This window comes from Squalius cephalus (assembly GCF_949319135.1).
Source record: "Squalius cephalus genome assembly, chromosome: 19".
NCBI classification, from domain to species: domain Eukaryota; kingdom Metazoa; phylum Chordata; class Actinopteri; order Cypriniformes; family Leuciscidae; genus Squalius; species Squalius cephalus.
In genome coordinates this window covers 19916342-19943467 of record NC_137140.1, presented here as the reverse complement: position 1 = coordinate 19943467, position 27126 = coordinate 19916342, and the positions used below count along the sequence as shown (strand labels likewise).

General features: G+C 37.1%; 3 protein-coding genes across 7 annotated transcripts; 2 read left to right on the top strand and 1 right to left on the bottom strand.

The window, feature by feature from the left end:
- Positions 1-54: 54 nt before the first annotated feature.
- On the bottom strand, positions 55-6048 carry rangap1b (Ran GTPase activating protein 1b). Its single transcript, XM_079851424.1, has 16 exons — positions 5915-6048; positions 5319-5452; positions 5098-5225; positions 4954-5013; positions 4685-4864; positions 4382-4516; positions 3322-3480; positions 3119-3232; positions 2895-2994; positions 2209-2293; positions 1936-2098; positions 1744-1845; positions 1551-1653; positions 1138-1226; positions 919-1043; positions 55-801 (listed from the first exon to the last, which is right to left on the bottom strand). The coding sequence occupies exons 2-16, from the start codon at positions 5428-5430 to the stop codon at positions 723-725; spliced, it is 1734 nt and encodes a 577-aa protein (XP_079707550.1). The 5' UTR covers positions 5431-5452; positions 5915-6048; the 3' UTR covers positions 55-722.
- Positions 6049-6405: 357 nt separating this feature from the next.
- Positions 6406-13769, top strand: plbd1b (phospholipase B domain containing 1b). 4 transcript variants are annotated; one of them, XM_079851353.1, is made up of 11 exons: positions 6406-6689; positions 7898-8120; positions 8548-8631; positions 8896-9037; positions 9249-9389; positions 9583-9727; positions 9814-10014; positions 11477-11617; positions 11757-11942; positions 12052-12158; positions 13395-13769. In XM_079851353.1, exons 1-11 carry the CDS (start codon positions 6626-6628, stop codon positions 13707-13709), a joined length of 1749 nt encoding a protein of 582 aa, XP_079707479.1. In that variant the 5' UTR covers positions 6406-6625; the 3' UTR covers positions 13710-13769. The 4 variants fall into 4 exon arrangements, with proteins under 4 accessions (XP_079707479.1, XP_079707481.1, XP_079707480.1 ...); XM_079851355.1 differs by having other exon boundaries at positions 12036-12158; XM_079851354.1 differs by having other exon boundaries at positions 12033-12158.
- A 757-nt stretch (positions 13770-14526) lies between these two features.
- On the top strand, positions 14527-23938 carry kctd17 (potassium channel tetramerization domain containing 17). 2 transcript variants are annotated; one of them, XM_079851351.1, is made up of 7 exons: positions 14527-15033; positions 19824-19932; positions 20682-20773; positions 21076-21174; positions 22218-22343; positions 22647-22787; positions 23768-23929. In XM_079851351.1, the coding sequence occupies exons 1-6, from the start codon at positions 14557-14559 to the stop codon at positions 22761-22763; spliced, it is 1020 nt and encodes a 339-aa protein (XP_079707477.1). In that variant the 5' UTR covers positions 14527-14556; the 3' UTR covers positions 22764-22787; positions 23768-23929. The 2 variants fall into 2 exon arrangements, with proteins under 2 accessions (XP_079707477.1, XP_079707478.1); XM_079851352.1 differs by lacking the exon at positions 22647-22787 and having other exon boundaries at positions 14530-15033; positions 23768-23938.
- Positions 23939-27126: the final 3188 nt, after the last annotated feature.

Below are 27126 nucleotides of genomic sequence, written 5' to 3'. Positions count from 1 at the left end.
CGGGTTTAAAATTGAAAATCTGGAACATTAAACAAACACAGACGACACGATTTTCCTCTCAAGAAAAAAAAAAAGTTTAATATCAACAAATTGGAATGTTGCAAATATAATATTCAGTGCATACCAGTTGTAGTATTAAATATACTAATGTCCAACCATTTTTACTTCACTTTCACTGCTTTCTTCACTTCAATCCAAAGACTTTAAGGTGTTTATACTTGAATTTGGTTTTAAACAAATTCCGCCACCAATATTTCACAATATGGCACATCTAATCAAAGGCATGAGAGAGTGAACATGCTTTATAATCATTGTTCAGAAATTTCACAGCTATAACATTACAATCATTTAAGGTTTAAGTGATAATTAAGCCCTAATTATCATCCAGTGCCTTTTTCCCCCCTATTTTCCCTTTTATGTATAAAAATAGACGTAGTATTTCTAAAAAGAGACAAAAGAACACAACACTCTTCAAAGCTTCTCCAACTGCCTACAGTTCTTCTGTAAGGAAATTCAGTTTGGGTTAGTCATCATGAGGCACTAGTTATCACTGTAATTTGCAGTTGTCTGAGATCTCAATGCCAAAATTGATCCAGAATGGTCTGACCAAAGATAAACTAGATCATTAGTTTAGAGAGTTTCATGTATCCTACCCAGCTTTTTATTATTATTATTTGACCCGTATCAAGTAATTTCAGTGGCTCTGTATTGGGGGTTAAGATTCAAGCAGTGGTCCTTTTCACCAGTGTGGTCTTGAGAGCATCTCTGGCACTGGAGCAGGATTCTAAGACTTTGCCATTTCTGGAAAACCAAACCAAACAAATACAAAAGCTTAAAGTATCATTATTATTACAGTACAGGTGGTCAGAAAAAATGCAACAAGACTAGACATACATCATATGTTGAACACAAACTAACCGTGACACAAATGCTTCCAGAATGCCAGCCTGATCCGCTGGGAAAAACTCCTGTGCAGCTGCGTGCTCCAAAGCGAGCAAGTGTCCAGGCAGTACAGATACCTTCTTTATCTTTTTATCTTCACTCTGGAAAAGAAATCAGCAGCAATTCACACCACCGACAAAATGGGGAGAAATGCATGAAAAACTGAACTGAACATCACATCAGAGCGTGTCGTACCTTTAAAAGTCCCAGGTTCACAATCAGCGAAAAGATCAAACTAGAAGACTGAGAGTGGGAGTTGGAAAAGGCTTTCCTCAACAGGGCATCTATGAAACAAGATGAACGGCTGCTTTTAAAAACAATGCCATTCAACATTTTCAGTAACAAGCGCTCACCATCATGTTTTTCCAAAACTGTATGATTTTCTTCTGTGGAGATATTTTGAGATTTTTTTTGTCCATACAATTGAAGTCAATGGTCACTAAAACTGTTTGGTTAACAACATTCTTCAAAATATCTTGTTTTGTGCACCGCAAAAGAAAAGTAATCGGAATGACATGAGGATGAGTAAATGATGGCAGTATTTTCATTTTTAGGTGAACTATCCTATTAAATCTTTACTTGAATGGTAGCAAGTACGTTGCTCATACCAGTGGTCTCAAAAACAGCTTGCTTTACTTCCGGTTCATCTTCATATACTGAGGAGGTCTTGAGAAATACTTCTGACACCTTACAAGCATCTGAAACATCAACCTAAGAAAAAAGAGAAAATGATTTCAGGCGGTTGGAGAACAAGTTAAACTGTCCTGATGTACAGTTGGATCTTACAATTCAACACCGTACCTGCTCAATGAGCTGGATCCTTTTGGCTCCAAAGGATAACAGTTTCTCAGCCGACGGGGAGATGAGGAAGGATGCAAACTCAGAACTGCAGTGAGGCTTTTCCTGTGGACAAGTAAAAATCAGTGGTTTGTCAACGTAAAATAGATAAGCTATTGACACACATCAGGTTTAGCGGTTGTTTGCTAGGATCACCTTTTCTTCAATGATATCTTTTGTTCCATTGACACCATTTTCCTCTGTATCACCTTCTTCCTTCCCCTCCTCCTCCTCATCATCATCATCATCATTATCATCATCATCATCCTCCTCCTCCTCATCATCATCATCATCTTCCTCAGGCTCTCCTTCATCATCACTGCATTAATCACATCTTTCATTACTCTCAGTGTGAAAACATGCATTTGCCTTCAATTTATTTGCACATGACAAATAAGTTAAAATTTTCACAAAGACCCAGATATATACCTGAGCGAGCCCAGCAGCTCTTCCATGTTCATGCCCTCCATCGCTTCCCTGAGAGCCTCACAGCCGTCCTCTCCAAAGCAGTTTCCTAAACAAGATCAAATAATTTGGAATTAAAATAGCCCCACATCATCACATAGCCTTCACCATACCTAGAGATTGGCATGGTTTTATTTCAGTTAGCCTAATAGCTGGTTTGATTTGCATTGAGAGATGATCTTATGGAAAGTACTCCATGCCAATCTCTAGATTTTAATTCCAAAGGCCAAGGGAACTTTATCAGGATGCATAGTATCCTGGATCCATGAAGTAACTGGCCTTTAAAAATAAAAATCTGCCTGCCTCTATGGGAATTTAACATAGGGGAGTCCAGACTTATGCACCTTGTATTTTAAGGAAGAACATTTATTTATTTACGATACATTATTCATTTACAAAGAAAATTGGTGTCCTTAAAGGTTGGATTTTTCCTAATTTTTTTAATTAAGGCATTAAGTTCAATTTCAATTTTTTATTCCTCTTTTTAGTCAACTTTATCATGGGTGTCTAAACTTATGCATAGCACTGTATATATATATTATATATATATATATATAAAAACATTATATAATTATAAAATGATAATACTGGCTTTGAGTGAGGCCTATGTATATAGTAATAAAATACTATGACAGCAAAAAATACTTTACCATTAAGGTCCAGTTTCTCCAGATCAGCTTTGCCTTGAACAGCCTTTGCAACTACCAAAGCCGCAGCTTCGCAAATCTCTCCAAATGACAAATTCAGCTCCTACACAAGAGATTTTTTTTTTTAGAATGCCTATTACAAAAAACACTAAGATGTTGAGTTATTGAAAGGAAATGTTTATGTGCGTTTTATCAAGATTTAATGTTGGTATTATGCATTAACTAACCCTGAGGAATGGCAGACCCTCTCTAAGGGCCCCTGCTATAGCAATAGCACCTTCTGAGCGTACCAGACAGTCCCCAAAATTGATGACCTTCAGACAACGGAGGTGCCTAATGCCCTGAAAATGGAAGAAATCACACACAGCCAATAATGAACACCTGTTCTAGCCATTTTCTACATGATGCAGAGACATATTGCACAACATACCTCTGCCATGGCTATCGATCCTCTCTTAGTAAAAGTGTTGTCATTGAGGTTGAGGACCTGGAGGTTTGGGTTGTGCTTCATTGCAGCGGCTAAAGCCGTGATACCAGGATGGTTGATTCCATTCTGTGGCATATGGACCTCCTCAAGACTGCCTAACACCTGTGACAAACAGAACAAATGTAGAACAAAAGAGAAACATAAAATACTTTTATTTTATTACACAGGGTAATGTTTTTGAAAGAAGTCTCTTATGCATATACAGTAAAAATAGTAATATTGTGAAATATTCTAACAATTATTTTAATTTTATTATGATATATTTTAAAATGCACCATAATCCTATGATAGCAAAGCTGAATTTTCAGCTTGTTCTCTATACATAAACATGACCTTCCGTTGGGAATAACGTTAATGTTGATTCATCAGTCATTTCTAGTCTTCTGCTGTCCAGGTTTTATGATCATCTTTTTGTGATTAAAGGTTTAGTAATTGCAGCTCTTCCATGGATGTTGACCATGTGAAGTTGTTTGCGGACTGTTTTTATGGAAACAAGGTCTTTAAGGTAGAGATTGTGTTCTGCTGTCACTTTTGCTGCAGTAGTTCTGTACTGTTTGCAAACAACCCTTCTTAGTGTTCGACGGTCCCCATCATTCTTAGCTGACGAAGTCTTGCCATGCTTTGTATACGCTGTTTTAATTATGGATACTGTTGCACTTGAAACACCAATCAATTGGGCCGTTAATGTTACAGATGCTTCTGCTAAACGGGCTCCCACAATTTGTCCTCTTTGGAAGTCTGACATGCCACCCATTTGACCAATTTCCACAGCTAAACACAACTTGTACGACAAAGGCATCCAACCTGGACAATGTATACTAACAAAATGTAAACAAAAGATAATTGCAACATTAACCCCTATAACAATGGGTGTTCACATTACTTTGTCCAAACCCTGTGTGTGTGTGTGTGTGTGTGTGTGTATGTGTGTGTGTATATATATATATATATATATATATATATATATACACACACACACACACAATAAACATTGTCTCATTACCTTAAATGCTTTGGCAAGTGCAGTGGCACCATTATTCTCCAGACGATTACGTCCAGCTATGAAGACTTTTAACTTCAGGGGGGAGCCAGCTGCACTAGACTGCTTGTAGCATTCAGTCAATGCAGAAGCCAGGACCTTTAAGAAAATACATCAATAATTAAAATCACATACTCCCTCTTTTCCATGAGTTTCAAAAAGTCTTGACATGTTAAAAACATCTCACTAACATAAACAAAGGATGACGAGTTTGTCTTTAAAAGGTTGCATCTCAGCATCTCTGAGTTAATCTCAGTCTAAACTTACCATCCCCCCTCCAATGCCCATGCCACAATTATTAAGCCTGAGCTCACGTAAGGTGTAGCACACAGGGCTCTTCAGGAGGCTTTCAATTCCTTTTACACCATCAGGGCCGAAAGCATTGTCGCTCAGGTCCAGCTGAGTCAGTCTGGCCCCTGATGTCATCAAAGCATTGCCCAATGATTTCTAGAGGATTTGAATCAAATGTTGGAAATAAGATATTTACTCATAGCAATTACATCAAACTGAACTTTTTTAGATTAATATCGTCTTACCAGAGCAGGTGGAATTTCAGAGCGAAGGCGACCCGTGAACATGTCACTCCAATGACATTGCTTTAAAAATAAAAATAAAAATTTTGATTAAATACAGCAAATAACACATCAGAGTGAAATTGTCTAATAGCAATTTAAAAGTACCTCCAATTCACTTTTAGCTTCAAGAGCTTTGGAAATGGCCTGTGCTGCTTCAACCCCCAGTGTGTTTCCCTCTAATCTGAGGGACTGCAAACCCTGACACTGTTCAATCTCCTTCACCATCTCTTTCACTGCAACATCACAGAAAAGGAGGGAAAATTATGAGTGTTGATGCACTGAGACATGGCTAATGTAAACATTTGCTAACAGAGAGGTTTACTCACCAGACTCAGCATTGTCCAACTTCAGCCCTCGTCCTTTATAACTTAATTCCACTTCTCCAACATGAGTCTTGGCCAGAGCCTCTGTAATCTGAGCAATATCTTCAGAGGCCATTGCGTTCCCTTTGCTTTATGTACTATAAGTTATTCAAACATGAAAAGGTATCACAAAAATAGCACCAACATATACACTCCACTTCATACAACTGCTAGATCTCGCAAGCATGTGTATCTATGTATACAAATAATTACATCGACACTTTTTAACTCATTAGCAGGAATGTAACATTAGCTCAATATGCTAGCCTGTCACTGTACATATTAGAATACCGACGATGAAAACGTTCATTTTATAATGGGCTGTTGCACCTTACATCTCGATAAACCCCAAAAAGATGATGCTGAGTTCACTTTGTCCCACATAGTAAACGTGCTAATATTATGTACACTGGCTGATACACACCGCTCAGGCTAGCTCAGAGAATTAGCTACCTAGCTTTGATCTCATACATTACCTCAAACTAGCCATTAAAGCGCAGCAACCTTAGTTAAATATAAAAATAAAATCATATCGATTTTTTATACTTAAGAATATTTACCTTTCACCTGGGCTCAGTTATTAACGGAGGAGAGCAGATAACTAGCCTGACTAGAGAAAAACAGAACCATCACAACAGGACGCACATGGAGGCGGCAGTTCTTTGAAAGTGCCGGTGTCACGTTCTTTCATAATAAAAGCTCCAACAGTCCTGTTATGACTTTTTGACTGTTATGAAAATACTGCACGTACTGAATACACCATTATTTATATGATAAAAATTATTATTATTATTATTATTATTATTATTATTTTTTACAAATGTCTAAACTAGGGAATTTAACACAAACACCGATGAATACGTAAATGTGTGTTTTCTGATTAGCGAGTAATAATTATCTATTAACTATATGCATCAGAGACTTGCGATATATTAAACTAAATATATAATTAATATTTAAGATAATTTTAATACGTAACATAAATTTCTATTGCATCTTGTTAGCCCGCCAGTTACCTCCTAATGACGAAAGCCCCAGTGGCCTAATGGATAAGGCACTGGCCTCCTAAGCCAGGGATTGTGGGTTCGAGTCCCATCTGGGGTGGGATTTTTTTTTCTTAGCGATCCAACAGGTGATAAACAGCTAAATGTAGGTCTATATAAACATAAGAAAACCATGCGAATCAGTATTTCGACTTTAATTGGATGGAAATTCGCAAGCTCTTCGATCATTAGCTGTCGTGATGCTGAAAACTTGATTCAGCGTGAAACATGAGTCGATTTACAAGGGGATTTATTTTGTGCGTCCTAACAGTGACCTTCGTAAAAGCTCAGTGTAAGTGTCTTAAATTAATTTTACTCTTTTAATATCACATTTTAGTCATACTGATGGTTATTTTATTTTTATTTTTGCATGTTTGCATAACATCATAAGACTAGCATAAAAAAACTAAGTTAAAAAAGGCGGATCGGAGCTACAACGAACACGTGTCGGGCATTTGCCATTTAAGCCCACCGGCAACTATAGTTGCCGCAGTGTATAGTTGTCATTTTCCTTTTGTAAGTATTTTTCTAGATGGTATCCATGTTTTATGTCTCAATGACATGCAAGCAAACAACCACATAAAGGATTTCAAGAAAAAAAAAAAAAGGTATTCACTTCCTTCCTGTCACACTAGGCTGTCAACTATATATATAGTATATATATATAAAAAATCATGAAGGTCTCTAGAATCATCCAAACAAAACAAATCTTACAAGAGATCTATAGTTTTTTGTATACTTAGTCAGGGCAAATGCCTTATAAGTACATATCATGGTGAAATGGGGTATACTGTGTTAATAGGTTAATAAATCAAGGTTATTGGTCTTGTTTAGTGCATAAACATAACTTAACCCTTTAAATGACATCTCTACTGTTCATAAATTGTATGCACTGTTATTTTGTTATTTGTTCCATTTTGTTATTTGTTTTTTGTTTGTTATATAGATATAATTTTTTCTTTTTTTTCTTTTTTGTATTTATTTATTTTCATTTAACTTTTTGATACACAATGCCCTGTTATGGCTGCACTTTTTTCCTGCACTATGTTCCACCACTTTAAGACAAATGGATTTGTTGTTTGTTGTGTTTTCATATTCAAGAGATTATAAGCTAGATGCAACTTTTTTACATAGTAAATTTGTTTATGAATAAAGATTTATCTGTTGAAAGCAGTTTTGAGATACAGTAGATGCCAAATGTTCTCCTCCTATTCATATTTGATATTGAGGGGGTGCATACAAAATATTTGCCCACTGGCAACTATAGTTGCCGCACATTCAAATTTGATTTTCAAGAAAAAAGAGAAAAAAAACAAACCTGGGGAAAATAAATGCAGAACATGTTCACATATGACACTATTAACACGACTATATGCATGAAACCATTCATAAAAATTTGGGCACAAATGGGTTAAGCGATGAGCAATAAGATAATACAAAAAAAAATCAAACATATTAAACCCTCAACGCTTATTGATGTGTGATCTCTCTGTTTACCAGATGTTCAGAGAGCCACCGTATATTGGGATGCTGTTCAGAGGTCTGTGGTGCTGAAAGAGGATGCAATGGAAGAGGACGGAGATGCATTTGGCTACTTCAATGATAGTTTATCTGTTTCTGGGTGGGGAGTGCTGGAAGTGCAGGCTGGTTATGGAGAATCCCAGGAGAACGATGAAATTACATACTTCTTGGCCGGATACCTTGAAGGATTCCTTACAGCTTCGTAAGTTTTCTCTCTTTAAAGCAAATTACACTAAGCCGTGTGGAAAAAGAAGTACACTTTAGCATACTTAAAAAAAAATAGTTGGCCTATTACGGAAATAATACTTTATAAGAATATAATGTGAAATTAATGTAATGGTTTGGACACTTAAATGCATGTTATTTACAATTGATTGAAAATGTATAATAGTTTAAATCTATATTTAAAGCAATTAGTTGGACTTAAGAGTGCTTTTTAGCCACTTAAGTAGGGTTTAAGGACATCTTTACATATCATTTCCTAATTACTTTCCAAGTATTGACAAGCATTTATACTAAAATATACTTAATGACATTTATGTTGTACATTTAAAATATATTAACTTTAAATGAATTATCAAATAACAGACTACAGTTAAAACTATAATCAATTACTTTTTCATTCACAGACAGATGATAAACCATTACTTTAATATGTATCCTCAGATGATTAAGGATCATAGTGTTTTGAACCCTCTGAAATCGTTTATGAGGTAAGTTGACATTTATTATCTAAACTGATTGCACTATTCCAAAATGACAATAATAATGTCGGATATGATGAAATACACCTGCTTGCTTTATATTAAACATACAAATTGTATATATCACTGTATGTATTCACATGTTGCAACATACAAAATAGGTTTTGGAGACTTGGAGTTGTTTGTGTTTTCCAAGATTATTTGATACAATTATTTATTGCATAAACATATATTCTACTGAATTATTTATTAAACTTCCATTCTTTGAAATAGTGAGCAGGACTCATGGACGAGAACACAATTGAAATTAAATGGGAAAAGTGATCCCTTGTGGCATCATGTGGGTCTTCTAGTGGCTCAGATAGATGGACTGTATGCCGGGGCAGCATACTGGGCCAAAAGTAGACAGGAAAAGGTCAGAAAACATGAATTCTGCATGCATCTGTTTATTTGCACAGTACATCTCATTCTTCAAGTTTGATAACCCTCAAGGACATTTGAAAAGGTCTAAGTTCCTCCTGTGAACTTTTTCCTTTTTATTCAGTCATTGACAATCATGCTTTGGTCTATATGTTTTTTATTTTGTGTTAATGAGTGAAACTACATGCTTGCATTTCAACTCCCAGCCTCTGCCCATGTTTGCGGTTCAATTCCTCAATGGTATTGGGGATTTGTTAGATTTAATCCCTGCACTCAAAAGGCGCTCCAACTCTTCTTCGGACTCCTTCAGAATGCCAGGGATGAGTCACTGCTCTGCTCTCATCAAGGTTAGAAGTAAAATGATGCCTTCACCTCATGACAGTATCCACATATTCTATATTGGGTGGAACCAAAGTGTAGGAATCGGCCATTGAAAGCCCCATGTCTGACCCCATATCTGAATATTCAGGGCTGTGTCTATGATTGTTATGGCCTTGTCAATGTGCACCTTTAATTGTTCTGTTCCTATTCTGTCTGCAGTTGTTACCTGGCTATGAGAATCTGTTGCTTGGTCACTCCAGCTGGTACACCTATGCAGCCAGCATGAGAATCTACAAGCACTGGGACTTTCGCCTGAAAAATAAACATAATGGCACAAGCAGACTGTCCTTTAGCAGCTACCCTGGTATTTAAAGGCAGATGTTTGCCTTTTATCATTTGAATTTAGTAATTAATAATTTAATTTAGTACTATAAAACTGTTTCTTTCTAGGGACCTTGTCATCTCTGGATGACTTTTATTTGCTGGGAACGGGGTTGTTTGTAACTCAGACAACAAACAACGTGTTCAACTCCTCTCTGTTCTCCCTGGTGACCCCAGAGGCTTTGCTTGCCTGGCAGAGGGTGCGTGTAGCAAATGCGCTGGCCTGCACAGGGAAGCAATGGGCCCAAATATTTTCCAAGCACAACTCGGGTGAGAAAGAGATGTACAAGACAAAGGTGGATTATTTTATGCAAATATTGTGGTCCGTATTTGCAGTGCTCTGTGGTGGTGTCGTCTATCAACGCTGCAGCGAAGTTGTAAAGACTCAATTCTCTAGAATCTGATTGTATGGAGTAGCATTAATGGGATAGTTCGCCCCAAAATGAAAATTCTGTCATCATTTACCCACCCTCATGTCATTAAGCAAAAAACAAGTATGCATTTCTTTCTTTGGTTGAAAACAAAACAAGAAATCTGAAGTGATAATTTGGTGGGGAAAAAAAGTGTGGCCGAGAGTTGAAAATGTTAAACTTTGGGTAAAACAAAGCGCTCATCAATGTCACATTTACCCAGCCGTCCAATCACAGTGGAGGAAGGGCGGGATAAATACCACACCTAGCCACACCCAGTGTTGGTGGTAATGCATTACAAGTAACTCCAGTTATGTAATCAGATTACTTTTTTCAAGTAACTAGTAAAGTAACTCATTACTTTACACATGATAGTTATTGTAGTTCTAGATTAAATGTGAGCATGCATTTACTCATCTCACTTGCACAAAAAAGATTCAGTATTCCTCAAAATGAATCAAATCAGTGAAATGCAAAATCATTGAATATGTTAAATAAAACATCATTATTGACCAATGTGCTTGCTACTGACCTTCAATGATTCAGTTAAACCATAAGCAAAAATTACTTTAGATTTTTTGTTTTTATTGGTGAAGTAAGTGTTTAACTTCTCCTGCATTCCATTCATCTGCAATCCAGAATGGATTATTATTTCAATTTTGGTGTGAAAGGGCCTTTACATTTGCCCCAAAATAGAACTTTTTTGTTTTTTTAAAAAAACAAGCCCAGCCCAGGTGAGAAAAAGTAACGTAATGCATTACTTTTCTTAAAAAGTAAGTAACACAATTACCGATAGTTACTTTTGAAGGGATTAACGCAATATTGTGATGCATTACTTTTTAAAGTAACTTTCCCCAACACTGCACCCAACCGTCACATCCTGCTTTTACAACGACAACAGACGATAACAACAAGCACAACAACAGAAAAATATCCAAAACAAGGACCAGAGCAAGTAGTTCACATTGTGTCTACATTTTATTTTCAGAAACAAACTATCTGTGAAATCAGATCATTGCAACCAAAACGTCTCAACTGAAAAAAAAAAAAACGCTGTGCCACCGAAGCGCTCTCAGGTGCCTTCAGAAGAGCGCCTGGCATTGTCAGCTGGCTTAAAATGCTTTGGTAGGCGCACGGCCTAGGAACATATTTTTAATGACATGACTGTGAGTAAATGATTGATGGAATTAACTGTCCCTTTAAGATTTGACCTTCCCAAAAATAGATATACTGGAACAGCCAAACCTATTAATGAGAGGTCCACATACTTTTGGTCTTGAAATTTTTCTTATTTTCAATTATTTTTGGATGAATTTTATCAGGGACCTACAATAACCAGTATATGGTGGTGGACCTGAACAGAGTTTCACTTGGAAAGCAGATTGAAGAATGGAGTCTGACTGTTGTGGAGCAGATTCCTGGTTTGGTGGCGTATTCAGATCAGTCACAAGCGCTGCGTCATGGTGAGGAGTATTTTTATAATAAGGAAATCCTTATGAACAGTCCAATGAAAATTAATTTGAGAGGATGTAAGGTTGGAAACACTGAAGGTTAAAAGGTTAAATTGAACAAGATCATATGCTTTACAAATCGTCTCAATAGGTTACTGGGCATCCTACAACATACCTTTCCACTCAGACATTTACAGAATGAGTGGTTATGGTGCGATGTGGAAAAAGCATGGTGAAGACTTCTCATATGACCTCTGTCCACGTGCTAAGATTTTCCGCAGGGATCAGGGAAAAGTCACTAATCTGGACACCTTGAAGTACATTATGAGGTACAATGGTGAGTTCAGGATCTCTCTTTGGAAAGTATTCAAAAATGTTTCTTCAAACTAATCTGCTTTCTTCATAATCTCATTTCTTTGATGAACAGTAGCACTTTGTCATGTTAGATTACAGAAAAGACCCATATTCAAAGAAGCACCCTTGCAAATCCATCTGCTGCCGTAATGATCTGAGGCTCCGACGACCTCTTCCAGGGGGATGTTATGATACTAAGGTACAGAAATAGGTCATGTTGGTCTATTTGTTATTATTAATAAAGGGGACCTTTATGAGGAGGGGTAAAGTAATAATTACCAGAGCTTCTCTGTGATTTTAGTCCCGTCCGAATGTGCCATCTCAGTAATCATTACGGACAGTGTCAGTAAAGATTACGGCGACTTTTACCTTCAGTAAAAAGGTCCGGAAAAATTACCTCAGGTAATACTAATCCCGTGCGAATAGACCCGATGTAAATATGTACGTAAATATTACGTAATTTCCTCTTTAAAAGTATTTTTCCGCGGTTTTTCATGGAGGCGCTTGAAAAAGCATTCAGTTGTGTTCTAGACGCTGGGACAAGTCTGTGGCAAAACTCCCACATACCATTCAGATCAGAAAGAAGATCGAAAGCACTTGTTAGAGGCACGAAACATCTTTTAGGGTTAGGTAAGTGCCTATTACCAACAATTCAATTGTTTGCGCATGTGATATCAGGAAGCAACGTAATAATTTACACACATGACGACAGGAGGATGGTGACGGCGATGCGCAAATCAGGTTACCCCTCCCACTTCTGCTAGTTTTACTGAGATATCTTATCCCGTGCGAATTGGCCAGTACTATTACTGACGTCCTGTGGTAAAATTACATTACTCCATCTACCCTTGTGAAGTTAATCCCGTCCGAATAGGGCTTTTGTGTGTTTTTGACATTTTAAGCGCAATAAGACGTGAAAGAGAACTTAGTTTAATACTCATGGGACGTGCCATCTGACAGCCAGCTTTCTGTACTTCAGATGTGTGCGTTCAGACAACCATATATCAGAAGTTTAGACTAAAATGCCTTTAAAACGCATGCAGATAATAAACTTTCATGATGAAGAAGAACTTCAATGTCACGTGAGCGTGACTGCGATAGAGATGATAATCAAAACCAAACTAATGTTTTAGTTTTTGGCAGAGTATCCAAGCTGTAAAGGCTCCGCCCTCTTCTGGAAACAGGGAGCAGCAGCTCATTTGCATTTAAAGATACATGCACAAAAACTGCATTTTTTTTTCTTCCAATCAAAAATTGGCATTTACAACATTGTACAATAAATGATCTGTGGAATATTTTGAGCTGAAACTTCACAGACACATTCTGGAGACACCTGAGACTAATATTACATCTTGTAAAAAGGGGCATAATAGGTCTCCTTTAAATAAATGCTAGCATAAATAGTCTGATTCTAATAGAGATTGCATCCATTTAGGTTACAGATTACCACATGGCCCAGATGTTTATGGCCGAAGCTGTGAACGGACCCACTACTCAGAATGGTCTTCCACCTTTCTCTTGGAGCCGTTTCAATCGGACAGCTCATCAGGGGCTCCCTCAGACCTTCAACTTCTCATTCATCACCATTCAACCCCTTCTTTTTGGTTCCAGAGATCAAGACAGTCTGTTACAGTGTATGAACAGCAGTCTAGAGAATACAGATGCAAGACTCGAAAATTATTTAATCAACTTTGCATCAGATATTTATAGGCAGCTTTACAAAGTCATTAGGTACATTTTTGCCCCATAATACTTTTTGTGAGATTGAATGCATAATGGTACTTGTTTATGCAATAAAAGTTGCTTGACTAACTTGTCTAATTTGATATCTGTGTTCATGACAAAGCCCGTTGTCATAAGTGATAGATATTAAAAAATTGCTCAAATTAGAATGTCCGTCAACCAATCAGAATCAAGCATTCAACAGCCGGTAGTATAAAATGAAGATACACTGAGTTGACTTGAACAAAGTCAGCAGTGTCATTGAACAAGTGATGAATTAAATAGAAATATGTTTTGTTAAAATAATTTTATTCAAATTTTAAATTGAGAGAGTACTTTAATTTTAATTGCATGTATATAAATCTGTTTTCTTAAAGTCTTTGTAACAGGCTGAATAGATGTTGAATTTACACTATGAATCTACATCATTAATAGATGTTAAATTTGATCAGTGAATTGTTGGTAGTTATAGCCTTAGGCCTACCCATTATGAAAAAAAATTATGAAACCATTATAAAAAGGCATAAACATAAACTAGGCATTAATGCCCCCTAATCCACTCATATTCACTGTGGTCGTTCATATTGCTTTTCATGGCCACTTCTCGTTACAAAAGAGTGAAACATTTTGATTTGTCCCACTCCAGCTTCATGAACTCAAAATGCAAGTCAAACTTAACTAACGTCCTAGAATCTTAAATATTTTGTAAGAATGCAGAATCTTAAATATGCATAGCTGGCTGTTAATGCCTAAATACATTCCTCATTCTAGAATCTGCACTGGTTTCTGCGTCAAGAGTGCATCAACTGGCAAGTGGGCGGGGCGAACACATCGCAGGATACGAGCCAATCAACTGCCGCGCTTTTTCTACTTCTATGACACGAAAAAAAAAAAAAAACAGTAGCACGCCGCTTCACCGTGGGAGACAGAACGGCACCCGAACAGCATCCGAGCCGCACCGACAGTCCGCACCAGACCAGCCTCAGTGTAGTACCCTAATGGCAACGGAGGACAAAGGAAAAACGGCGGCGCCCCAGGCTTTACCGGAAACGGGATCCCTTTCAGCAACAACAACACACGGCAATCTAAACAATAATAACAACAACAATAACAACAACAAAGACAACGAGGGAAGCGAAGGAGCCACAACGGCTACTGCTGTTGAATCCAGTGGGTCTGAAAATATCATAGGAAACGGTTCAGCTGTTAATACCACCGGAGGCAGTAACGGCAAATGGGTCCGTCTCAACGTCGGCGGGACGGTGTTTCTAACGACACGACAAACGCTGCTAAAGGAACAAACTTCATTTCTGTACCGACTGTGCCAGCAGCAAGACTTACATTCGGACACGGTAAGCCAGCAGTGAGTGATGTTAATGTATGACTCTATGATCCAGGGCGCTGAGGTGTATTAATGATGCGACGGGGGTCTTCAGTCAGATGGATGTGCGCGTGCTACGCTGATTATTAATGCAGACCCCCAGTGTTTGTGCATTACAGCGTCATCGCAGTTATTGGCCAGTAAAATACACATTTTACTGCACGATTCATTTATCACATAATGTGATCCTGAAACTGATTTTGTGTAGAGGGAAGTCCTCTTGATGGGGTGTGATGGCCAGATCATCAGCACATCCTAAATTTATAGGAGTGAAGCTCATGAAATCATATCTTGGATGTAAATAATGAAGCTTGTTTTATTATTATTTATTATTATTACAAGTAATTTTGTATTTTTTTTATTGATACTCATTGCATTGTGGTCATAACTGTTTTTTTTGTTGTTGTTGTTTTTGTACAAAGTTTTGGACAGCATAGTGGTCAACTATCTGTTGTTTTTATTGTGCTTTATAAATAATTTTTATAAATTTAATTTTAAAAATAATTTTTTATTTGATTTGAATCATATGGTTAAGATAGGCCTACTCCTTGTTTAATGACCCAAGGGAAATGAGGCCTAAGGTAATCCAAACAAAGCATCCCTATCTTATAGAACTGATTTGTCAGAATGTAAAGCACATGGCAGGAGTTCCAGTGGGACCAGAGCAAATATCACTTTATGCAATCCCTTAAATGAAGCAGGCCTTATTATCACTGACCTACTGCAATAAAATGTTTTCTTCTGGCAGCGAAGGTTAATATCACATAATTTCCTGTTGGCAGATGTCTTTATGTGTCTGCTTGGAAGGCCCAAATCTAATAAAACTGGATGTAATTCTAGTTGGATGCCAAATATATATTTTTTTAGTATTTCCAATAGCACTTGATAGAAACACTTGTAACATGACCACATGCAGTATGGGACCTACAATAATATCTACAACCTGCACTATATGGTACCTACTTCAGTATACATTTTAAACACATGACAATCAGTGATTAGAAAAGCCAATGGATGGGGAATATGAAATCTCTGGATGATTTTGAATTGTATTGGCTTTTTGGCATATACAAATGCATGTTTTTAACATGGTCTTCCCATGGGTCATCATCTATGGTATAGTTTACAGTATGGTGAATTCAGGGTGATTGGGACACTTTTTCCAATTCCTCTCAATAGCAAAAGTGTCCCAATCACCCTGAACTCACCCCTTGTATTTTAGCTTTTTTCCACTTTACAGTAATGTGTATTGTTTTTAAATGTATCGTAATTTATGGTTAGTTATCCGTAGTTAGTTATCATATCAAATTTAATGTTAGTTATGAAAATATTGTCAGAAAATGCAAATAATAATAATTGTTCCGAAATTAATTTTCTTTAGGCTTCATTGTCTTATTAAGAAAGTATAATTTCTCAATTTCTGTCTTTTGGTTTTGGGGTGAAATATGATGAGATTTACCGATATAAATGTAAATGCGTGTTATATGTATGTTATTTAATGTGTCTTTTAATCTTAAGGCATACTAAAAGTAGGCTATTTGACTTAACAGATGGTACACTGCCTTCACAGTATCCACCCCCTCCCGAGCTATCCTCTTATATTCCCTCTTATTCCACACATCCGCACAGTGAGTGACGAGGCACAGACGATCACTCACCACAGCTCAGTTATTACTGGCCGCTGTGGTGTTGTGTGCTCTCTCACTGCTCATGTCACTCTTCTAATGAGATTAAAGTCATGGCACCTTGATGACTCCCAGCCCTCTGCACTAAAATATCTATGGAGGCTTCTCTGTTCTATTCCTGGACTGCTCTGTTCTTCATTACTAGTTTACATATGCATTTTTCCCTTTCAAAGAATTTGGGTGTATCGTTTTTTTTAAATATTTCAAAGAATGTTGGTAGCCAAACAGTTTCGGGTTCCCAATGACGTCCATTGTTTTTTTTTTTGTCCATACAATGGACGTCAATGGGAAGCGAAACTGTTTGGCTACCAACACTCATAGAATTTTCATTTTTGGGTGAACTATCCCTTTAAGATGTGTTTTATCCTTTATGTCATGAGGAGGTATTGACTGTCTATTATTATAGTAAATATTATTAGCTAGTTTCTCAACATCTTGAGTGAATGTGCTTTTAACATGAGCCAGAATTGGTTCTGTTAAAAATTGTTAATATGGCTTTCTTATTGCATGCTGTGATGCTTTATGTGTCACCGGTTATTATGCAGTTCTGTTTTGAAATTAATAAGCTCTTTGTTTGCCTACCAGGTATTTCCCATGGGATGCAGCTAGTTCCCTATCGGGACGTGGTTCTTATACTTCCTTGTGCAACTGCAGAGTTAAACGTTAACGCGAGATGAGCGTGGACAGATAGCGAACTTGTTTGATTTGAATTCTGTGTGTTTAAGGCATATACAGTAGTATTGTGTGTAAAATCCCCTGTGTTCGTTCTTGTGAAATCCCGAGCGGGGCAACAGCTTGTCTCTTCTGACTCGCTGCAGAAGTCATGCGCAGGTGTTGTCATGCCTGCTGCTGTCAAGTCTAGTCATGTGTACTGTGTGACTGTCTTCTGCACTTGCTGGTTCGAAAATGGGATTTGTGTACGTGTGTGTGTGTTTGCTCATCATGTGTAAATTAAGTTCTGTGCTATTATCTGTGAGATTTTGTGCTGCTAATGGAAATATTTGTTAATGCTTTTTGCAACTCCGTATGTGATAATTAGTTTGTTGTCTATGAATGTTGTTCATGTCCATGTTGTCAATTGTTAGTCCCAAAATGATTGTAAATTTACAAGGAGTAAATATTTCATACTGGCTAGTGCTGGGCGCAGTGGGCGGTACACCGGTTCATCTGTAATACTGATTTCAATTTCGCATACGATACGTATTTTTCAAATACCGCCATACCGGCGGTGTGTAGCTGAAACAATTGCTGCATATATCCAAATGGCCACAAAGAGCACTATGTAAAGTGTTTTGAGTAGGGTTGGGAGTTAAAAATCGATTCCAATTCTGGAATCGGATACTTTATTTAAATTAGTACTTTACCACTTATCGATTCCTGTGTGTGCATTTTAATGTGATTTCAAACCATTTTCAAGCACAAGAAGATGCAAAAGAGAACTCAATTCGGCACTCGCACACTAAGAGCCGCATCTCATTTAGTGCACGAATACCAAATTGAGTTCTCTAATGAACTCACAAATGCACACGAAATTATGTCAAAATATCCTGGTAAACACAGAAGAAGAAAAGAAGAAAAAAACGCATTTGGAACAGTATATTGGATCCTGCATAAAAACCTAAAGTGACCGCAGCCTAATAAACCTGCTGCCGTCTGTGTCATTACTGTTAACCAAAGAACAAAAGAAAAAGAAAATCACTCTCTGATCTTGACTGAATAACTTTTGTAACTTGTAAGTAATAAGGATTAATCAATATTTTATTTATAAAAAGAAAACGCTTTTTACATTTGATTTCAATATCTGAACTAGTTGTATTTATTTGTGCTATTGCTAATTAGTTTATTTGTTCTTATGTTATTGCTGTTAACTTGTCTTTAATAATGTTTGAAATTAGTCCAGTTGTGTTTTGCTGTGGTTTTGTGGTGTTCTTTAGGCTGCTGATTTTTGTTCATGGAATTTTTTTGCACAAAAAGAAACATGTTTGATATAAATGTTTGACTAAATGTTTTTACCATACTGCAATTGAAACTTGCAGTACCCAAACCTAGTTTTGAGAGGGGACCACTACTAACTGAATAAAACATTCTTACTAATGGTTATAGCTTCATAACACAACAATAAAAAACTCTCTTTTAACGTAATACCATGCAGAGCCCTATGATTTCTGATACATAACGAAGCAGATGAATCACAGAATCCAGTCACAATTGGAACTTACTGAATAAAGCAGAATATCAGCAAAATTGTGCAATTTTTGTACGAATAAATGAAAAGAAGGGCTGTACAATGGATCAAATCTAGCTTGTTGTGTAGGTGTGTTGTTCAAGTCCATGTTGTGAATCTGCAGTGTTATCTCATTTATGCCCTCTGCTTTCTCTATTATAGTGCTTTTATAACCTTGCAGTGCCGCAATTTAGTCTTGAGCCTTCTGTTACGCCAACATCTTCCTCTTTCTTTTTACCTCCTTCACCCTAATGTGCTTCTATGCACTCCCTTGTTCTCTGATTCCTCTTTGTGCCTTTCAGAGTGCTCTTTCCCTGGGCTCAGTTGTGTAATGTTCTCTGTAGGGCATGTTGTACTAGGGTATGATGTAGCCTATATGGTTCCCTGCTCCGTAGGTCCTGTCTCGATAGAGCTGCGCTGAGCTCTTAGGGTAATTCATTGCAAAGAAGAGACCCTCAGCCATTCTGGGACAATGACCGTGGCCATGCTAATGTGACCTCTGCTCACTGCCACTTTCTGCATGCCCTTTCCTTTAATGTTCATCCTCGCTTGTGCCAAGTCACATTTTATTCCCTGAGGTGATGTACTGTACAGTGCATCATGTACTGCAGTTAAACAGCTTCAGCACAGAGTCAGTCACATTTACATAGGAAATAGTTGCCACATTATTAAATATTAGCTAGTTAACATCTAATATTGGTAAAAGATTATATACATCATTAATAAATATTATTTTATTATATTTTATGTTACATATTTAATGATATTGTACTAATTATCATTAAATCCCACATTATTAAACATCTAATTGTATTTAATTATTAAACTGAGACCTGTGATGTGTTTGTGTAGGATGAAACTGGCGCTTATGTGATTGACCGAGATCCCACCTATTTTGGTCCCATACTCAACTATCTGCGACATGGGAAGCTGGTTTATAACAAGGAGTTGGCAGAAGAAGGTCTGTTCATTTATTCTCAGAACTGTTGTCACTTGTCAGACTATGCATTTTCAAATTTATGGTAATACCATTTTAATATTATAATAATAATAATAATATATTTTAAAATCAACTATTGATGCATTGGTACCATATGATTATCACCCAGTATTAGAGACCTTTTTTAATTATTGATATTATTCAGTTGTGCTATTTTAGTATTATTAATGTAATATCATAGTATGTATTATTACTTTTGAATTCAATTCAATTCACATTTATTTGTATAGCGCTTTTCACAATACATATTGTTTCAACGCAGCTTTACAGAAAATGCATGTTTACATTACAATTTACTGTAATTAATGTTTTTATTTTTATATTTTTTAGTTTTCATTACAATTTTAGTTCTGTTTTTGTCTCTTTTTATTATGCCCCCAGTTAATTTCAATTGATGAAAAATAGTTTTTTAACAATGTTAGTTAACAACGAGTCGATTTTGGATATTTAATTGTATATGGTAATTTACCCTATTTTTTACATTTAGATTATTTTTCATCTTAAAGTTAATATTTGAAAACACTAATATAATAGCACTGTTAAAAATGTTTAAATCTGGCTTTTATTCACTTGCAGCATTTACAACGATTCATTTTAGTTTTAGGTGTTTAATTTTTTATTTATTTATCATTTCAATATTGGTGCATATCTAGTCAAAACAGCACATAACTGTATGAAAATGTAAAAATGAAGTGTGTCTGTGCCGTCAGGTGTCTTGGAGGAGGCAGAGTTCTACAACATCACACCGCTGATTAAATTAATCAAAGAGAGGATTCTTGAGCGAGACTCCAAGGCTACACAGGTAAAGAACAGGGTGTTTTATCATGCCTAACTATGTAGCTTCTGGAAATATAGGCTATTGCTTTTTTTCCATTAGTATCCAGTTTTCAGCTTCATCACCTTCTCAGCACTATATTTCTATCCGTCTCAGTTTCTACTGTACATTTGTGACTATATTTGCGTGCTTATGCAACAGCCGTCAGTTTCCCACCCACTTTCGCTCTTCTTTCTATACTCGCCTTTTGGCATTCTCCTCCACTACCCACCACATTTCTTTTTTTACTCTTCACCAGTCTTCACCCTCTCCCTCTGTCTCTCTTACAGCAGGTACCACCAAAGCACGTGTATCGGGTGTTGCAGTGTCAGGAAGAGGAGCTGACCCAGATGGTGTCCACCATGTCGGACGGCTGGAAGTTTGAGCAGGTCAGCGTGCGCGCCTGCCGAAAACCCCGCCCTGGACTGCTCTGGACTGTGGGTTGGACTGACACTGAGTTGATTTCCCTTCCCCTGATCCTAATTTTCCCAGTGTCCAATTCTCCCCTCAGATTCAGAGTCCAGTAGCATAGCTAAAGTGTGAAATTAAACTTTTGCCATTTGTGTCCATCTGGATTTTACTTGGTCAGTTGCACCAAAACCTCTTCATCAATCATTGTGCGTTGTTGAAAAATGACAAACTATATGATATTCCAGCTTTATCGGTAGTTGTGCACATCCCTAATGATATTTTGCACGTTCGAAAAGTGGAAAACTACATATTCTAACAAAATAAGAGTGATTTAGGGTCCACCATACACCAATAAGATACGTTTCTTAAAGGAATAGTTCACCCAAAAATGAACATTCTGTCACTATTTTCTTAACCCTCATTTCATTCCAAACCTGTATTCTTTCTTCTGTAAAAACACAAAAGAAGATATTTTGAAGAACATTGGTACCTATTGACTTCCATTATATAGACAAAAATTGTATAGACTTCCACTCATATATTTATTTTAGAAAAAATTGCTCATGACATGAGGGTGAGTAAATTATTTTTGGGTGAACTATCCCTTTAAAATACCAAATTAGAAAGCAATGCTCATGGTGTGAGACACTAAAAAACAATGCAAGACATGAGCAACAATTCTATTCAATGCAACATTCAAAATCGTCCATCTGCATGTGTACATAAACCAACATTTAAAAAAAAAATCCGGTTCAACATTAAAAAAATGATTGGTTCACACAAAAAGTCTGCATCCATAAAGCACAATACACTATCAGCATGCCAACTTGACTAGTTGTCAAACCTAAACTATCTCTAATGAATGCAATGAAGATGTGTTTGGTACAGCTGACTAGGCATTTGATCCATCTTGATGTTTTCCTTCATGGTCCTCTCCCCTTTCCTCAAATCTCAAGTACCTGTCATGAAGAAAAACCTTCTCTCTATCTCTCTCTTTCTTGGCTGTTCTTTGCTTTTCAAGATGGTGAACATTGGCTCATCTTACAGCTATGGAACAGAGGACCAGGCTGAATTTCTGTGTGTGGTGTCAAAAGAGCTGCACACCTCGGGTGGGGGTTTGGGGACGGAGCAGAGCCACAAGACTAAGGTTGGAGAAACTGCAGACACATACATACACACGTGACGGCTCATCGTTTTTGATCGTGCCATCTCACAAACACCGTAAAGCACAGTTCCACTGACACTTTCCTCAAAAACATGCTTACGACCTACAAAATCTGCTTCTTTTCATCTCATTTCACATCAATAGCCTTGAGATCCTCCCACACCTACTCTTCACAAATTCATAAATATTTTTCATTTTTTTTTTTTTTTTTGGTATGCCATCATCTGTCGTGCTGCGATCCCACCGGTTTCTGTTCACCCTGTTGTCCACTCATAACACAACTAGACCTTGGACACACAGGAGGAAGATGGAGCGAGGAAGGAGGAGGTGGAGGTGGAGGAGGAGGAGGAGGAGGAAGTGGGAGAAAGAAATGCCACCCCCAATGAGTGGATTAGAGATTAGCAGAAACTTATGTCAAAGGAATTGGTGAGGAAATGCTGTCATGTTGGTTGTATTAGTGGTAGATGTACAAAATTCTATCAGTCTGAGGGTTTTGGTAAATTGCATTTCAGTGCACCAAATAAGACGAGCACAAACAAACAACAGTAAATCTATATTAGTTTGTTTGGCTGTGAAAATAGTCCTATGATACAAGGTTGTATGAGGAGGATTTATCCAACTAGTTTTACTTGCCTTTTATGAGCACAGTGCAATGAAATGCAATAGCCTTTACCTCTTTGCAACTCCCAAGCATGATTTTCCCTCGTAAGAATCTATTTCCTATGTAAACACAATTCACAATTGTCCAGACAAACTATTGTGCGGTACTGAACTTTGAATATAAACTTGGATACATATATCTTAAAAATGGGATTTTTTAGCACAGGTCACTAGACCAGAAATGGCGAACGAATGACTCAACCAAATGACTTCAATATTTAGCACAGCGTCTGTTCCATAAACTGCCATTGAGTCACTGCCATCTCCACCCATATCCACATCTCCAGCAAAAATGATCTTTGTATTTGTCATAATTACATGAAACATACAAGGAGGCATGTTTCTCACTCTACACTATCCATATCCAAAGTTACTAGTAATTCTAGATTTCTGTAGTTATACACTACTGTTCAAAAGTTACGGGGTCTGTAATATTTTTTAAATGTTTTTGAAAACATTGAAACAGTAATATTGCAAAATATTAATGTTTAAAAAAAACATTGTGCTGCTTAATATTTTTGTGGAAATTGATACATTTGTTATCAGGATTCTTTGAAGAATAAGGTTCAAAAGAGCATAAAAAACTTCTGTAATATTATAAATGTCGTTGCCTTAACTTTTGATCAAATTAATGCATCCTTGCAGAAAAAAAGTACTAATTTCTTCCAAAGAAATCATACTGACCCCAAACTTTTGAACAGAAGTGTATTTCTGTGACTATAATATATTTTCCAACTCTTTTGCAGCTGTTCCAGATCCATGGGTCCCGGATGTAGGATACAAAGAATTTTATTTTTCTAGATATCCATTTTTTTTCATGTGCTCATGATGCTGTTTTTATAGCCATACTTTTTTAGATTTGTTGACTCGAATAACGGGTATTAGCGGGAGACTTCACAACCAGCAGCAAAAAAATTGAATTGAAATCCTAAAAGCAAAAGGCACCTGAGGTATTAAGAAAAGATCACAATTACTATCTTAGTACATGGCCTGTTACCAAAGAGCAACATAGTTACAGGATACTATAGTAATTTAAGTAAATATAATGCATTTAAACAATAACTAAAAGAATTAAAGGGTAACTATCGCCAAAATGCAACCTAAGGTCTTTTTGTTATCTACCTGAGGCAAACTTTCGTTTAAAAGCATAATTAGAATGGAAACGCCACTATTAAGTTTGACCGTATTTTCGTTTTCGGTCAAATTGCCTTTTGAATGGGAGTGCATGGGGCACTTCTATGAGAGAATCAAAAATCGCTATTTTTAAAACACTAAAAAGGCTCGACAACCTGAAACTTTGCTCGAAGTATCACCAGGGGCTCTACACATGAACACGAGCATTGAGAACATTGTTTGTGTACACAGAATTTACTAAAAAGAAAGATTTTGAACAACTCACTGTAGCTGTGTCCGCCGGCATTTTGACAGTCAAAAATAGTCGATCTCCGAAAGTGAATGAACTGACTCTCAATTTTAGTATTGCTTCTCATATGAGCATCCTTTTTCACATACAAGGTCAATATTGATTTTCACTAACGACAAAACAACAAATTATCCGTGAATTTATATGGAACTAAGCTTTAGGAGCTTTCCATTTTTACTCTCCTCCCTGTTACGTTGCATTCGGAGATCGACTATTTTTGACTGTCAAAAATAGCCTTGGGTAGATTAAGACCCTAGGTTGCATTTTGGCGAGAGTTACCCTTTAAGGCCTGTTCACACCAAGAAAGATAACTATATTAGCATCGTTCTGAGATCAGCTTGTCTGTCACTTTAAATGCTCAAGCTCGTTACAGCTGGATGGATTCTGATTGGCTGTTGTTCATCAGCTGGATAAAATCATTTGAAAGTGATTCCAACAATATCGTTTCTCTGTGCGGTCATCGTTATAGCTGTGGTGTGAACTCTGCTTTTCTTTAATATTGAGAATGATTTATAGAACCATATCTTTATAGTTATCGTCCTTGGTCTGAACGGGCCTTTAGTCTGGCTTAGTCAGGATAGACATTGATCAATGATGGAAAGACTGTGGATATGAGACTGTAATCAGTTATTTAGTATTTAGTGTTTAGGTTTTGCACATTTGCTATAGCAGAAGATGGGCGGCTCTGCTACAGACACGGGTCATGTCCTGTTCCATCTAGCATCAGTTGTGGGTAAATTGCCAGCAGTGTCACCCTGGCAGACCACCAGCAGTGCACTTTACCCCCATTTACAGTCTGTGGAAGTTCATTTTGATAGTCGTTGGCGCCGGCTAAAAGGTCAGGGTGTCATTAGAGGTCACTGGGATATTACAGGGCTCGGGAGAGTTCTGGTTGTGTTTGTACGCTGTACATGGATTTTTAATAGGTCCGGGGCACAGTTTACTTACAATGAATCTAGTTTTGTTCATTCAGCTAATGTGCTGCATTATGATACTGTGTCACTTGTTAATGTGTTTGTGTGAAGGATAGATTTCTTTTAAAGGAACTAGTCTGGCAATCAAAATCGTTCCAATCAACACGCCTCAATTCAACAAATTATCAAGCACCTTTTGCTCTCTTTAGCCTAGAGCCATACAAATTAGCTTTCTTTGGGATTTTGATGTGCTGTGGGCTGATTTGCATGCCTAAGCTCTAAGCTTGTTTATTAAATATGCTGTAGTTTTGCACAAATTTGAATAGATACAGTGCCCCTAAACACATTTGGATGCTTAAGCCATGTTAAAAGTGCATAAATGTCATCGCGTTACATGACAGAACAGCAAACCAAGCACTTAACCAAAAAGGTTAAGGTTTTTGTGGTCATTCTGATAGAACACTTAACACTCACTAAAAGTAACGCAGAGACCAGGGGCCGTATTCACAAAGAATTTTAAGGCTAAAAGTAGCTCCTAACTGGCGAATTTAGGAGCAACTCCTAAAAATAATGGGCGTGTCACTCGTAACTTTAGGACTCCTAATTTTTTTGACTAAGAGTAATTCACGAAGCATTTTAGCCCTAAAAGTAGCACCTAAGCCTGGGACAGCTTAAAAGAAGTCGAGAGGACTCCTAACTCACTTAGACCTTCACAAACCACTTTTTGTGGCATTTCACGTTGCGGTGTTTTGAAATGCGTATGCGGCGGCTACAGGAGCTTCCAATCGCGAGGGAACTATTTTGCATTGTAGGCATAACTAGAGATGCAATAACGCCACCAACAACAACCAAAACTAGGCTACTCATTGCATGTAAACTAATTGTAACGTTTCATTGTGAATCAAATTAAAATGTTCTTCTCTTTGCAAACGTAGGCAGAGGCATATAGTGACAGATTAATTCAATAATGTTGCAAAGATATTGCATCAATCCATATGTTTCATTAGGCTACTAGGCTATTTGTTTTGCCTTACTCTTTATTCATTTAGGCTATTTATTCAGTTATTCATCATCTTCCGTCCTTCGCACTATTTGTGTAGCGCACGCATTCTCAGACCTGTCACCTGTCACTCATCATCGTAGGGGAGGTGTTTGAATCATTCCCGCGTTACAATCATCAGCCAATCAAGGTGGTCACTTCAGTCAAGCTCGTGCATGAGTAATGACGTCATCCAAAGCAACGAAGACTCACTCTTAGTTTAGGAGTTGTCATTTTTCTTTACTAAGAGTAGGTCTGAAAGGCGTTGTGAATAACTTTTAAGAGAAAACTCCTAGCTAAAATCTTTTAGTGCGATTTAGGAGTACTCCTAGTGGTAAGATAAAATGCTTTGTGAATACGGCCCCAGATCATTAAAAGTAATTGGGGAAAAAATTCAATTTCAGGCTTCATTTGTTTGGAGATGCCACATATTCTCTATTTAATGCAGTGAAACCATTTTTAAAATGTTTTTAAATGTGACTTAAGTGTTCAGATACTTTTTGGGGCCACTGTATATTTAGATGGGTGATTATCTGTCAATACTGACTTGAAATTGTGTCTTTTTTTTTTTTTGTAAACAAACATTCAATTAGTTTGTAATAGCAACATGACCTATTATTATTATTATTATTATATTTATACAGAGGAAAGAGGCATTTGTAAACACAGTTTTGTAGCTCAGTGTGTTACTGGGTCGATCAATTCTTATTCTGTCCCCATTAGCTGCTG

Excerpts from the sequence above, each read along its gene's own strand:
- kctd17 (XM_079851351.1), top strand. The coding sequence starts at position 14,557 with ATGACACGAAAAAAAAAAAAAAACAGTAGCACGCCGCTTCACCGTGGG. Across the intron at positions 15,034-19,823 it reads AAGACTTACATTCGGACACG|GATGAAACTGGCGCTTATGT; the intron begins GTAAGCCAGCAG and ends GTGTTTGTGTAG. Across the intron at positions 21,175-22,217 it reads ACGGCTGGAAGTTTGAGCAG|ATGGTGAACATTGGCTCATC; the intron begins GTCAGCGTGCGC and ends TTGCTTTTCAAG.
- plbd1b (XM_079851353.1), top strand. The coding sequence starts at position 6,626 with ATGAGTCGATTTACAAGGGGATTTATTTTGTGCGTCCTAACAGTGACC. Across the intron at positions 9,038-9,248 it reads CCAAAAGTAGACAGGAAAAG|CCTCTGCCCATGTTTGCGGT; the intron begins GTCAGAAAACAT and ends TTCAACTCCCAG. Across the intron at positions 9,728-9,813 it reads GTCCTTTAGCAGCTACCCTG|GGACCTTGTCATCTCTGGAT; the intron begins GTATTTAAAGGC and ends GTTTCTTTCTAG.
- rangap1b (XM_079851424.1), bottom strand. The coding sequence starts at position 5,430 with ATGGCCTCTGAAGATATTGCTCAGATTACAGAGGCTCTGGCCAAGACT. Across the intron at positions 3,481-4,381 it reads CACTTGCCAAAGCATTTAAG|GTGTTAGGCAGTCTTGAGGA; the intron begins GTAATGAGACAA and ends TGTTTGTCACAG. Across the intron at positions 2,995-3,118 it reads AGGGTCTGCCATTCCTCAGG|GAGCTGAATTTGTCATTTGG; the intron begins GTTAGTTAATGC and ends TCTCTTGTGTAG.